This window comes from Stegastes partitus, unplaced genomic scaffold (genome assembly GCF_000690725.1).
Source record: "Stegastes partitus isolate 25-593 unplaced genomic scaffold, Stegastes_partitus-1.0.2 Scaffold251, whole genome shotgun sequence".
NCBI lineage: Eukaryota > Metazoa > Chordata > Actinopteri > Pomacentridae > Stegastes > Stegastes partitus.
This window is the reverse complement of record NW_007577982.1, coordinates 3,260-18,052: the sequence shown is the minus strand read 5'-3', so window position 1 is coordinate 18,052 and position 14,793 is coordinate 3,260. Positions and strand designations below refer to the sequence as shown.

Genomic DNA, 14,793 nt, shown 5'->3' with positions numbered 1-14,793 from the left:
CTTTGCTCCTGTCACATTTTTACTGACTGTGGGCTCATTTTTCACTGCAATATAAAGTTTTGCACCTCTACAGGAATGTCTTAGTGAGGGTCCTCTTGCGGGGCAGCTGCCGTAGTTGAGCCCCTGCTCAGACGCTTGCCTAGTGCAAGACAAGACTGCTCACTGACCAATGTTTTTAATGCATCACACTAGCTTAGAATAAACCCGACACAGTCAGCACAATCAAATCTAACACAGGTTAGGTGTGGCATGCAGGTGGGGACAGGTGATATATAAAGGTTTGAGTGCTGGGTGGAGGATGGGGTGGTCTGGTTTGCTGTGTGGCGGTGTGGCACCCACTTCAACTAATTACTTGAGCCTGCTTAAGTAGCCCCTGCCTGGCTGGGCCTAGGTTATTAATTATTATTATTCTAATGGTAATGATAGTGATGGTAATGATAGTCCATCCATCCATTGTCTGTGTGCTGCTTGGTCCTCACAGGGGTCGCAGGGGGCTGGAGTCTATCCCAGCTGAGGTAATGACAGTGATGGTAATGATAGCAATAATGATAATAATTGTTGTTGTTGTTATTGTTATTATTGAATTCATTGTTGCTGTCTTGCTATGGCGTTGATTCTAGATATCACTTGAATGACTGTTAAAGCCAGCATTAGTGTTGTTTCTATTGCTGTTGTTTTGCCTTCTGTCTTCTGTTGGTGGAAATATGATTATTTATTTAATTTTGTATTATTATTATTTTATGTACATTTACATGTGTATATATATATAACTTTTCTTTTTCCCTTAAATAATTATATTAGATAGAACTTTATTGATCCCTTCGGTGGGGTACCTCAGGGAAATTGCTGATAATAGATTTATATACATTGTTGCACTTACTTGATGTTTGTCTTGTGTCTTGCATGTTTGTGTAAATTCTCATGTCGTGTCATTTGTAAAAGCTCAATTTAAAAAAAAAAAAAGAATTTTCACCTTTCCCAACAACCAGAGATCTTCGAGGAAACTACAGATTCCATTTTGCTCAGTTTCCTCTGGTTCGTATTGTCACTGTAACGTTGCTGTTGTTAAATATATGTTCAAATCTATATGTTTGTTTTTCATGAATTTATAATTAACATTCCAACTAGAGGTTGTCTAATGAATGCTAGATTAAAAAAAGAAAGAAAGAAAGAGAGAAATTTCTTTTTGTTTCATATATTAAAGTTATAATGCCATAACTTATAGGGACAAAAAGGGAGGAGAACAGAATTTTTAGTTTTTTCTACAGAATCTAGTTCGTGTAAATGGTGTATTAGTGGAGACATTTTAAATGAGACACGTAGAATGAAGTAATTTAGATGAAATGTCCCAATTTTAAGATTAGATTTGGTTAATTTCCCCAACAGAACTGCACGACACACATTATTGATCTAAGGACTGTTGTGACAGTTCCAACGATTCTTTACAGCTTGTGCTTCTATTAATGATGTGAATTGGTACATGGTTATTTCAAATGGTTTAATTTTAAATTAGAAGTTTTAATTAGACATGTAGAATGATGAAATATCAGTATTTTAGGCTTAGATTTGGTTCTTTTTTTTGAGAACCGTCAGAAAGTAAAAAAATCTAATGATTCTTCTTGTCTTTGCAGTTAATTTCTCTGATAAATTGTGTCATTTGGTTGATTTCCTATAAAGATGACTTGCCTTTCAAACCTGTCAGTGGGTTTTTAAACCGGCTAAAACTTGCAACAGTCCATTTTTAAACCAAGAGTTGATGTTCCTAATTAGGACCCACTCCTTGTTTAATTACCACCCTGTCTGGCCTTGAAGCAGACAGAAAGGTGGGGCTGAGTCACTCATGTTTCCAGCTCGTTGGTCAGGATTCAGTTTGGTATGTGGCCACGTACATTCAGACATCAGTGAGGTTGAAGAATGGTAGTTGAGAGGTTCACACTGGGATTCTGGCTGTAAAATGCCAGAGCAGTCAAACTTAGCTGGCAGCCTGGTTGCCTTGGCCTGACATCAGTGCAGCAGCATTGAGATTCTGCCCTGCACCCCTTCCCCTGGTTGGTCCTGCAGATGAGATGGTCTCCTCATGTGAGACACATGAATCAGCTGTTTGACTTGGCTCTCCGCTGCCTCCAGCAGCAGCAGGGAGGGAGCAGAGTTAGAGGTCTGCACTAGCACCTTCCCCCCTCTGTCTGAGTGGATGTTTAATCATCTGGACGTATTACCTCAGTGACCAGATCTGAGGCAACGGCGGCGATTGTCTAAAAAATCCACAGAGCCGAAACATTTAGTGTCACCTTAATGATGCAACCGCGCCATTAATCCTTAGAGACGGAGCCTTTTAAATCAACAAATCTCTGCCAGGCTTACAGTGTGCCATCTCGTTTAACCTCTATTAACTGAGTCCAATTGGAATTCAAGACACTGTGTTGTTGTGTTTCTTCTGTAACGGCAACAACACTCAGAGGCCAGATAGTGGAGTCACTGGGGCTTTATTCACTGTCTCCCAGTACCACTGGTTTCCACTCCCTGTGATTTTATGACCCGCTAACAAAGAAGGCCTTTATGTACCAGTGCTGTTGTGGTTTTACTACCTGAAGCGACACAGCAGTTAAATGACCGTGCTACTGTTTCTGCAGGTTTTATCTCGCTAGCCTCAATAGATTTAACAGTTTGGATGCGTTTTCCTGATTTTCCACTCTGGCGGCCACTTAGTTTACTCTTGAATCTTGTTTTTTTTGTTTTTGTTTTTGTTTGTTTGTTTCTCAATATCAGTAGCTATTACGCTTTCTTTGCCTGTTTGTCAAAGTAAAACCAATGACTGTTTGAAATGAAAGGACAAAAACAAATCAAGAACAGTAAAACGCATGAACATAGTTGAAATAATTGATAAGAAAAATGTGGAGTATATAGAGCCCGATGAAACTAATAGGAAAATAAAAGAGCTGAAAAATACAACAGTGAACTACCAGTGCTTTAAAGTGACAAAGCATATTTATCAAGTCCTGTACTTATACTTCAACTCTACTACATTTCAGGACAAAATATTGTACTTTCTACACAACTCACATTTATCTGACAGCTTTCTGTAAGACTATACGCAATGGATACTATAAGTAGCTTCTAAAACACAGCGCATAGTTAAAGATTAAACCAGGCCTCTCCACGCTAAATTAAATAAATGAAAGGGCTCTTGCAAAAAGCATTGTGTTGTTGGGTCAGATGTTTCAGACGTCCATGAGTTGTTAAAAGCTCCACCAAAAAGCAAATTTCTCTCTAAATGTGGTTTCATTGTACTAAATGTTCAAATAGTCCAACTTCTCACCAAAAATCAAAGATTAGACAAAAACATGCAACAGATTTGTGGATGACAACTTTTATCTTTCATTTTAAAAAAGCATAACTTAGAGAGGTTTGCCTCCAAAATTAATAACTGGGTAGGGTTTGAGCTTGGTTAGGCTAAGTTAAGTGATGGAATGAACATTAATTAGGTTATTCTCCACAAGCAGTACCTTTGTCAGGTCTCAGCCTTGATGTTTATTATAGTCAAGTAAAGTAGTACTTCATATAACTTGCGCAGGGTTTAGTATCTAATATGTAAAGTACTCAAGTATAATCTCACCCGACATAATACGACTGAATCTGCAATGTTATTACGTTTCTTTCTTGACATCAGTCATAATTGTTTGTACAGGAAGGCACTTTGGCGCAGTGACTGTTGTCTTATTTATTTGTTGAATTTGGTTTTAACATCTGAGTAATTTGACTTTTTTTTGGAAAGCGCTTTGTAAATTTGTTTCCCAAAGGTTCTATACAAATAAAGTTATTAGTATTATTAATCATGTGATACACCCTCAGATTTATCTGCTGTCCCTGTTTATAGAACTAGATATAAAGTAGTTCAAACTGCAGTAACCTGCTGCTGACACACTGATGCTTCACTAATAATAATCTATTAATGACACATATAAGAATATATCAGTCAGAGGGACCAAACAAGGATTTATGCTTTCATACTTGAGCTACATGTTGCTGCTAATGCTTAAGTAGAATATTTCTTGCAGGACTTTTGCATGTAATTAAATATTTTTACTTTGCTGTGTTGTTACTTTACTTTAGTAAATTCACTGTAAAATCACTGAAGGACAAAAATGAAAACCTAAATATTTTTTCCTTGCATCTGATTGGCAAATAAGGGGAAAAAACGAGAGCGTGCATATATGTTTTTGCACTTTAGATTTTAATTACCTAAATAGTACGATTAACTGTTTTTTTCCAGGGTATTTTTCGCCTGTCTGATATCTTTTTACTAATCCTATCATTTTTTGACAATGTTTTTTGTGTCATAGAATTCTAATGCCTTCATTCTTCTTGTTTTTAAGGAATAAACCAGTCTCCACAAATCGTGTCTTCTTCAAAGAGGAGTCAGGAAAAGATCAGCTGAGGTGCTCCAGCCCTGCCGTTGTCAAGGTAATGGATGAAAATGGCTCCGTAACGCCGCCCCTCTTAGTCCTCCTGGAGTTCAGATTAAGTCGGCCCCTCATCTCTACCATCCGTCTGTCTTTGGAAGCAGCAAGACATCTAATAAGCCCACAGTAAACACCCCACGGTCTTACAGTCTTAATCGCAGTATCTGTTGTGTTCTTTCTCTGCTTATAATTAAAGTGTGCAAGTTCTCCTGCAGCATAATGGTCAAACAAAGGTGCAATGATGAGTTAGAGATATTTTGCCAAGTTGCCAAAATTACAGTTTTTCACTGTAACTTTTCGCATCATATAATGTATTTAATGACTGAACTTAAGATCTTACAATATTACCTTAATGTTAAGTTTGAAAATAGTCATGGTAGTTTAATCCTAATGACAGTCTTATTGTTATCTTGGTTTCTTTTGCTTTTTTTTTTTTGTTTTTTTTTGAGACAAATACAAACAAAACGACACTTTAACGCATTGTTTTGTCCAAAGAAATCAAGCATGAAAATGTTCTTAAAGCAGATTTAGAAGTTTCATTTATGTTAACCATAAACATCAACATCTGGGTTTGAACCCAGCTGCAGATGCATCTCTCTCTCTTTTATATTTTAATGACATTATTGTTCAAATTAAAGGCTTAAAATACCTCAGAAATACTTGACACAGTTCCCTGGAAATGCATTTTATATCATCTGTTTATTGTTGTTTTTAACCACACCTTTCTTGCTGAACCCTCTGAACCTGATTTTATGATAAATTATTCCCTTTAGAGCAGGTGTTTGGTGAATAATTGCAGGCAGTTATGTCCTTGTTATATAACTGCCCTAAACTGTGATCCAAAGAGGAGAGACAACAGCTCAGGGGTTCTGTCCTACATGCTGTTTATCTCCTCACACAGTGCAGACCAAAGGGCAATTCCACTGAGTCCTACAGGCTCAAATGATGGACATTTCTGATACGCTCAGGAATGCATTTTATATATACCACCACATCTGCTCCGTCTTTCAATCTGCAGTTGTGTTCTCTGACTTCGGAGCGAGGAGCTCTTCCCAGCATCCCTTTGTCTGATCAAACTCTGTTTCTGTTTTTGTTTTTTTTCTGAGAGTGCATGTGTGGTCAGGTTGAATTGGTAGCCAGACCCTGTCACACAAATTCCTTTTCATTCAGCTGGAGCAGAAAGAAAGCGAGAAAGACAAAAAGGGGGTGAAAGTAAGAGTGAGAGAGAGTGAGTCAGAGGCTGGGGGAGAAGGGGAGGAGAGCGGGGGGAGAGGAGAGGGAGAAAGCCAAGAGACATTTGTAGTTGAGTGGACGAGCACAGACAATCCCTGGCACACAGCTTTCTGAGTGTCATGTAAACCACCCCTTCGCTCTCCCTTTTTTGTCCCATTCACCGCCTGCCACCCTCCATTCTCCCTGCCCCACCCTGTGGCCTCTCTGCCTTGGACTTGGGGGGTTTGGCTGCCTCTATAAAAGCCCCGTTTGTGCCCCGAGCGAGCTTCATTCCCCATCATGGAGAGTCAGAGAGTCCAGTCCTCCTACAGAAAGCGGTTCGGGCCCCAGGGCTCGAGCAGCACAGCAGTCCGAGTCGGTGGCCTTTCTTCCAGCCGCCTCTCCTGGCATGGCACCCCTCGCAACCTCACCCACTCCAGCCCCATATCCAGGATCTCCCTGGGCTCCACCAGCACGGCCCTGCTGCTGGGGAGCCCCGCTGATCGGCTGGACTTCTCAGCCGACTCTCTGATGAAGGCCCAGTTCAAGGAAACTCGCACCAATGAGAAGATGGAGATGATGGGCCTGAATGACCGCTTCGCCAGTTACATCGAGAAGGTTCGCCTGCTGGAGCAGCAGAACAAGGTGCTGGTGGCGGAGCTGAACCAGCTGAAGGGGAAGGAGCCCAGCCGCCTGGGGGACATCTACCAGGAGGAGCTGAGGGAGCTGAGGAGGCAGGTGGACGGCCTCACCGCCGGCAGGGCTCGGCTGGAGATCGAGAGGGACAACCTGGCTGCAGATGTGGCCACGCTGAAGCAGAGGTACACTCTAAAGAACAACGCTTGGGCTCAAGAACAAAAATCTATCTTTCTGAGTTGTGACAACTTCTAATGAAATTATGTTCAAGCAACAAACTACAAAGAATAAGGGGAATTACCTCGTCCTTTACAATAAAAAGAATTTTTAACTACCACTTACTTAATGATAAGTAACATAAACAACAACAAAAAAAGTTTTTCAGTTGATTATTCATAAAGATTAAATTGATCCAACAACTATTTTCTTGTTATTTAAAGGAATTTTTCAAGTGTTTTCAACTTCATTCTCAGGTTGATAAATTTAAGTTGCTTCAATGTGAACTATGTAGGAGAGGGGGCTTAAAATCGTGACCTCAAGGTGAAGACAAATGATTTCATTAAGCCAATTATATTAAGTTACCTCAACTTGAATTAAGTTTGAAATCGACTCATGTAGAAATTTGTGTTAAGTTGATGCAATTACCAACATTGTTTATGTCAACTAAAGCCATCAAAATTATTTTTGCAACTTAAAGTGGTTTATTTAGATCAATAAATAAGACATTTTCTCTTGCCCACAAGCATTTGATCACATGCTGGCAATAGGTGCCTTGTATTCCTTCTTAGAGTGTAGGAGTAAACAGGGCGGGACTCCTATGGGTGGATGATCACAGTCGTACCACCCCTTTGTGTCTCTTGTTTACTCTTTGTCAAGTTTTATAAAATTATGTGTGCGTGTGTACACACACACACACACACACACACACGCACACACATATATATATATGTACAATGAAATTAAATATGTTGTTTTAGTTGCTTGGACTTGCTAATGACAGAACTGACATTTACAGCTGTATGTCACTGAAACAGTCTGCATAAACTTTGTATACTGTTACAAACCAAACCTAAAGAGTCTCTTACTATAACCTGACTTTTTTAAATTTTTTTTTTAAGTGAATTAAGAAAAGGGAGGAGGAAGAAACTCTTCTGTATGTGCTTTCATTAAGCTCTGAATTTCTTCTTGGAGTACGTGTGCAAGATTATTTGGAGTCTTTGCTTTTCTTTGAAAGCACTCAGAATACATCTGATGCATTAAACTTAATTGTACTGTCAGAGTTTGCACACAAATGTGTAGACAGCAGATTTTGCTTAACTTACCTTTGGTTTAGTGTTGCTGGCTGCTCTGGGTTTACAGCACAAGGAAAACAAATTCATTCTGACTAGATTTTATGTATCTTGGCACAAAATAAGTCAGACTCTTTGCATAGGTGGAAGGTTTTTTATCCAGTTTTCTTTTTTTAATTACACATGCATTTATATGCAGATCGGGTTTTGTTTGTGATTCGTTGGAATGCAGACCGCTGTGCTCTGCCTGAGCTTTGCTCCTGGATCCCTCTTTACAAACTTGATCCTGACTGAACCCCTCGCCGCCATTGAGCGAGTGTGGAGGAATGAGGCAAACACAATGGCAGCTCTCCACAAAAGGGGAGCAGACAGCCAGGCAGATGTTCTCTTGTCCCCTGTTTTACCAAAAACACTGATTCACTGCTGTCACATATCAAGCTTTTTTCTTTTCTTTTTTTTTTTTTATCCCCTCGTGGTGTGAATCTGTAATTTAATTGTAGTGTTGAGAGTGAGTGATTGAAAGTCTCAGAGGGTGAACAAACCTACTCCAGACTCCTCTGATTGCAGCTGCTGGTCCTCTGAAAGAACGCAGAGTGAATAGCGATGGACGCGGCTGAGAGGGTCAGAGGTCACCTTTGTGATTTCTGCTGCTCCCCTCGAAGCACTTTGATTCAGCAAACTCCGCGTGAAGCTGTACAGATGTTACCCCAAGTCTGAGCGTTTATATTTCCACGTCTTTCTGTGTGTGTAGGGCAGATGGATTGTAGGGTGGTGTCTGTCTGTGGATGACGCTGTGCTTACATGGATCTTTTTTATACTTGTGTGTGTGAACTCCATCCCGTGGGAAAGGCCTCTGGCTGTTAGATTGGAGTGAATGTGTAATGATGCGTAAGCTGCCCTTTCAGCTGAGCCCCGCTCGTTCTCTGCAGCACGGGGAGCAGCTCTGGAGCTCACAGTAACAGTCTGAGGAAAATGTTTAAAATATGTTTTCAGAGCTCACAGTATGAGTCCTTATTATAGAAAAGTCTCATTTGAATTGCAGAAAACTGTGTGCTTGCTCCTACCGGTTAACTATGAAGGAGCTAGCAGGAAAAGAATTCATATATACGATGGCCTAACTGGAAATTATTAAGAACTTTGAAAAGAAATTGTGGCAGTGATGAAGGTGTTGCTTTACTAGAGCAAATGCACTTAAACAAGCATGTTTTTCTTGAATAATTGAGGAGAAATAAGCAGCTTTGTGATATTTTTGCTTGTCATCTTTTCTCCTTTTTGGACCCAGATTGCAAGACGAGGTTTCCCTCCGCCAGGACGCAGAGAACAATTTGAACAGCTTCAGACAGGTAATTCTGCTCCCAAGAATCACAAACTAAATAATTTAAGCATTCAATATGTCCGACTGTCCGATCTCATCCCTCTGTGTGACGCCTTCTTTGCACAGGATGTGGATGAGGCGGCTCTAAATCGTGTCCAGTTAGAGAGGAAGATCGATGCCCTGCAGGATGAGATAAACTTCCTGAAGAAAATTCATGAGGAGGTAAGAATAAAAACTGAAAGTAGGAGGGGAAAGATGAGAAATAGTGAGGCAACTTTTAGTATATTTACGTCTGTGTAATTCGTGTAAATTGTAATTTTTTTCCTTTCAGGAGCTGCGAGAGCTGCAGGAGCAGATCCTGGCCCAGCAGGTCCACGTTGACCTGGATGTGTCCAAACCAGACCTGACTGCTGCTCTGAGAGACATCAGGGTCCAGTATGAAACCATGGCCTCCTCAAACATGCAGGAGACGGAGGAATGGTACCGGTCCAAGGTCCGAGAATTCTATTAAGATATAAAGATGAATAGACTATATAACAAATAAGAAAATAATGAACCTTAGACGTGTAAACAAGCTGTTGTATGTTTTTGCGCACAGTTTTCTGACCTGACAGATGCAGCCAATCGAAACGCAGAAGCCCTGCGCCAGGCCAAGCAGGAGGCCAACGAATATCGGCGTCAGATCCAAGTGGTGACCTGCGACCTGGAGGCTCTCCGAGGCACAGTAAGTCCATCAAACCACAGAAAGCACGATGTGAAAATCTGTCAATGTACTGAGTAATAATCAGTGACCAGTCCTTGTTGTCTCTCTCCTTCTTCAGTCAGCTGAGATGGTCGTATTTTCTATAAGGAACATTAAACTTGAACTTATTATAAAATGAACTTTGGCTCTAAAATATTTCACTGCATTTAAAACTCTTTACAACATTGTGTTTTGGTTTTGCTGGCTTTGTTTTCTAGCACGTTAGTTTTGAAGTTAAACAGCAACTCTGTAGCTGAAGTGCTGACTCTAAAAAGCTTTAAATGACCAGTGTGTAGGATTAAAGGGGATCTATCAGCAGAAATTCTTTAATTGCATTAGTATACATCGCTGTGTTATTGTGAGCTTCGTATGAAGTTTTCACATGTATGTGAGTGAGTCTTCTTCCATGGATTCTGCCATGTTTCTACGGTAGCCCAGAATGGATAAAACAAACAAACACTGGAGAGATCTTTCATGTTTTTGTGTTGAAGTGGTAGCTTTAGTTTTGTGGCACCAACAAAGAAGAGAGAAGAGGAATCAGTGGTTAATGGTGCTGGCAAACCAATTTGTGTTGTAAGTTTGGAAACCAAATTTCTACAAATTGAGAGTCAGACTTTTATGCAGAAGAAACAGCAAGGGAGCTGGAATCCTTATTATCAAAGAAGCAAAAATATGAAGAAACAAAATCAAATTGGAAAAAACGACGACAGAAAACCTGTAGATCACCGTAGTTACTCTGTAGTGTCTTTGGTTTCAGTTCTGTTTACTTACTATTCTACTGTGAAAACACCTTTCTTTGTGCATCACTTGTGTTTTTACTGCCTCCCTTTGTCTATTTTTCCCTCCCTTCTTGATTCATTTCACCTGTGTCTTGTTAATCTCATTGTTTCCCTAATTAGATCTCTGTGTGTATACAATCCTGCATCTTCCATTGTTCTCTGTCAGTTCATGCTACACACTTGTCCTTTAATTTGAGAGTATTTACACCAGGGGTGTCGACATCCGGTCCTCGAGGGCCGCAATCCTGCATGTTTTAGATATTCCCATGACTGAGATCACGTGACTGACTTTCCCAGTCAAAAACATTTTGCTTTTGGTTTGGAAATAAAGTTGGATTACCCTGATAAATATTTTGTTCATTTGAGACAATCGTGCATTTGTCTCTCTGAGGAGAGCATATTAGTGTAAAGGAAAAAAAATCGCAATTTATAATACAAGAACTATACATAGTAACTTTTAGTGTTAACTTAGCAAATATCTGTTTTTACCATATTACTTAGTAAAATGTAAGCTTTTCAAACACAATCTGACATGACTTTGTGATGCTGTGAATAACTGGTTTGGTGGCAATGACAGTAAAAACTATTTTAGGGAGGACAACAGCAATTATTAAGCACCTGTAACGCAGTGTTGAGATGGAAGTTTGACCACCATTAACATCTTGAGTCACCTCTGACCAGGCAGCTTCACAACCATCCACACCTCGAGGTGTTTGAGTCTTGGGTGTTTAATTTACGGCTATTAGCCGTGACAGTTTTAGTTGACTACATACACCTGAGACTCTCCATCAGTCAGTTCTAAATGAAGAAGCTTCTTAGATGAGAGGTGAAACATCTTCAAGAGCCTAAAAAAGAAGTCCAGGTGGTTTTTAGTGAAACTCCTAGGATTATAATAAAACCAAATGACTTTAAGCAGCAGAGTTCATCATGTTTTCTTCTCTCTTCTCCTTGAGAACGAGTCTCTGGAACGCCAGCTGCGGGAGATGGAGGACCGCTGCGCCATGGAAACGGCCGGTTACCAGGATACGGTGAGCCACCTGGAGGAGGAGATCCAGGCGCTGAAGGAGGAGATGGCGAGACACCTGCAGGAGTACCAGGACCTCCTCAATGTCAAACTGGCTCTGGACATTGAGATTGCCACCTATAGGAAGCTGCTGGAGGGAGAGGAGAGCAGGTGAGGGTTGGAAAACATGACTGGATTTGACTTAAGTAATGAATCAAGTGAGTGTTGTACTGATTTTTCCTTTCTTTTCCTGCAGGATCACTATTCCGGTTCAGAGCTTTTCCAACCTGCAGTTTAGAGGTCAGCATCAAACTGAACTCATATTTTCCTCCCTTAGTTGATTTAACAGTTTTTGCTTTTTTGATGCTCAAACTTCAAAAGATACAGATGAACAATGTTTGTTCGTAAAATAGAATACATTTTCATCTAAATGTGCCACGACAACAATACATTGGAGCAGTGATGACAAACATTAGGACTCATCTTCTGGAGACTGTGAACACATCCTAAAATCAAGTCAAGCTTTTTTATAGCACATTTTGAAACAACAACTGTAGGCCAAAGTTCTGTACAATATTTTAAGAACCGAAACATAGAATGGACCAAAACAGGCAACTAGACAACAAGTTCAACAGATATAAAATACTAAATAAGTTTCTGATACAAGTAGACCTAAGTACAGAGTTGCAGTAGTCTAGAATAAAAACTTAAATGCCTACCTGCAGATCTGTGAAAGAGGGGACTGATTAGATTCGAAAAGTAACTCCTGGTTGGAAAACCTATCCTGACCAACTGAATTAATTTGTTCTGTTGTCCAAAATCACACCTGAGCCTTTGTTGTAAGGTACTAAGGGGCAAAGATGAAGGTCAGGACCACTGACGATGTCTGAGACACACATACAGGACAATGTTTGCTCCTCGTACACATCCTTCAGCATGGAAAGGGTTTCTGCTGGAGCTTTTCCCAAATTAGCCAAGAACTCGGAGTTAGTCCTTTGCTCAAGGTTCATTCTGTGACGGAGGGCACTTGACTGAAGCCAGAAACCCATCTGTGAAAATAAAGATTGCAGTGTTGAGATGTTGGGCAACTCCATGATGCACTTCATTACTGTGTGACTGCTGAATCATGTGATCGTGTTTTCTTTTGTCACACTGTGTATTGTTATAAAAATGACAGAAAATCCAAACCCAATGTGGATTTGATAGATCAGAGGGTCACTTCTCTGTAATCATCTTGGTAATGTTTTGTGTAATTATACTTTAAGGCAGAGAAAAAAGGGGGAAAAAAACACTTTTGAAAAGAAGTTAACGGTTTCTCATTGTTTGGGCTGCACTAAACATCCCTTCTTTCTCCTTCATTTATTGCTTAGAGACTAATCTGGACACTAAAACCCCAGAGGCCCATGTGAAGAGGAGCATCCTGGTTCGAACCGTGGAGACCAGAGATGGGGAGGTATGTGCATTAACGCCGCCAGTATGAATCTGAAACAGTTTAATCTGCACATTGCACCTCTTAGTCATTCCCTCTGGAGGGCAATGTTGAACCCTCCTGCAGGTTTTCACACTCTTTCACTGAGGCTCAGCACACCTGATGCCTCATGCAACTCACACAAAACCCCCAGCAGAGATCTGTTAATTTTTTCCCCCTATTTCTAACTGAAATCTCTTCTCTTTTCAGATCATTAAGGAATCAACCACTGAACACAAAGACCTTCCTTGAAGTTTTCAGAGCAACTCCACCATCATGTCTCCGGTCACCATCTGGGGATAGTGATTTTTATTGGCTATTAATTGTTTCCTTTCTTCTTTTTTATGGATTTCAAACCCCAAAGCTACCTATCCAATTGATCATATAATTTTTCTCTCCATTTATCATCACCTGATGGCTATTCACAACATAACCATCAAACACACTTAGAACTTCTGCCAAAAACATCCCAGTTTAGCTTTTTGTACAGCTAAATAGCCTAAATAACCAGAAATTATTGGTAACCTGTTTTTAATAATAACTTGGGCTGTCAGAGCAGATTGTTTTTTTTTTTTTAGCACTGATTCCGATTAGCTGCCATAGAAGAGGCCTTGAAATGTAGTGATCGAGTTAAACTAATATGTAGCGTGGTGGAGGTTGACGTGTGATCATGTGTACGTGAAATGTGGCGCACAGGAGGGAGTTTGCAGGCATCGGAATTGGATTTAGGTGAAGAATGGGAGATATGTGTATGTTACAGCGGCTTTTGGTGGATCGACAAGTGGATCGAAGCTGATTTTTAACCCTTTGTCTGGTGCTATTTGAACATTTCCTTCCTTTGTTGCCAGTGCCTGTGTGTCCTGCACATGTGCACAGGTGTTCTCAGTCAGTCTCAGCTCTCGGGTGGAGCTTGCTGATATCGTTTTTGTACTGATGTGGGAGTCATTTTATCTCAACCTAACTGTTAGTGCTGCAAAAGCAGGAGGAAAATAAAGAAATGACCTGTGCAACATATAAGATCCAGGCAGGTGCAGTACATTATTATTTTAACATTAGACTAATAAAACTAAAAGTGTAATTAAGGTATGACTTTTGGAGTTAAAAATGCACAGTTTCACTTAAAATTACAGAAATTCATCTCCTTCACTTTTTACTTCAACAGTGTGTGATTTCTTTGCCAATAATTGGCACCATTTCTGATGATCATGTTGACTTCTACAGTGTTTCCATAGTCATACACCCTGTAAAAAGTGTAACTTGCCTTCTAATCAGCCAAACTAAGTAAAAACAAATGTACAATAGGTGTATAAGGTCTTTAAAGTTTCTTCCATCATTTTACCTCAATCCTGTGTCTCTTAAACACAGCCTGATAAAGACATCATAATGTTTGACATCAGGATGTGTCAGGGCATGCCGGCACATCTGACAGAGATGATAGGGACAGACAGAAGCTGATGCGACCTTTACCCTCCAGCTTCTCTTGTCTCAAAAAACCACTTTCTCTAGTGTTTTCCTGACAGCAAAAAGACAGACACAAGAGCGCCGTGGTGACTTCCAACCAAATCCCACCGCGATGCACTGCTTTGTTTAGACGGGTAGGGCGTTGGAGTGACAAACGAAGGAGCCTGGAAGGATGGACGGACGTCACAGCTCAAACACTATAATCTAAGCCCCCCCTGACTTTTGCTGGAAGCCCCTCTGAGTGAAACTGTGCTGACAGGCAGTGCCACTAATGAGAGCGCCACTACGCCAAAGCTGGCTGTGTCTGTGCTTGTCGCCAAGGACACCATGTGATTCGTGCCTCCCACCTTCTACCCTCACTCTTAGCTCAACCCCAATTTCTCTTTATAACACACAGCACTCTCTTGTATTCACTGTTGTCTTGTTTT

General features: G+C 40.4%; 1 protein-coding gene across 1 annotated transcript; it reads left to right on the top strand.

The window, feature by feature from the left end:
- Positions 1–5,972: 5,972 nt before the first annotated feature.
- LOC103357373 (glial fibrillary acidic protein) lies at positions 5,973–13,156 on the top strand. Its single transcript, XM_008281917.1, has 9 exons — positions 5,973–6,493; positions 8,880–8,940; positions 9,039–9,134; positions 9,244–9,405; positions 9,511–9,636; positions 11,387–11,607; positions 11,693–11,736; positions 12,807–12,889; positions 13,115–13,156. Exons 1-9 carry the CDS (start codon positions 5,973–5,975, stop codon positions 13,154–13,156), a joined length of 1,356 nt encoding a protein of 451 aa, XP_008280139.1.
- Positions 13,157–14,793: the final 1,637 nt, after the last annotated feature.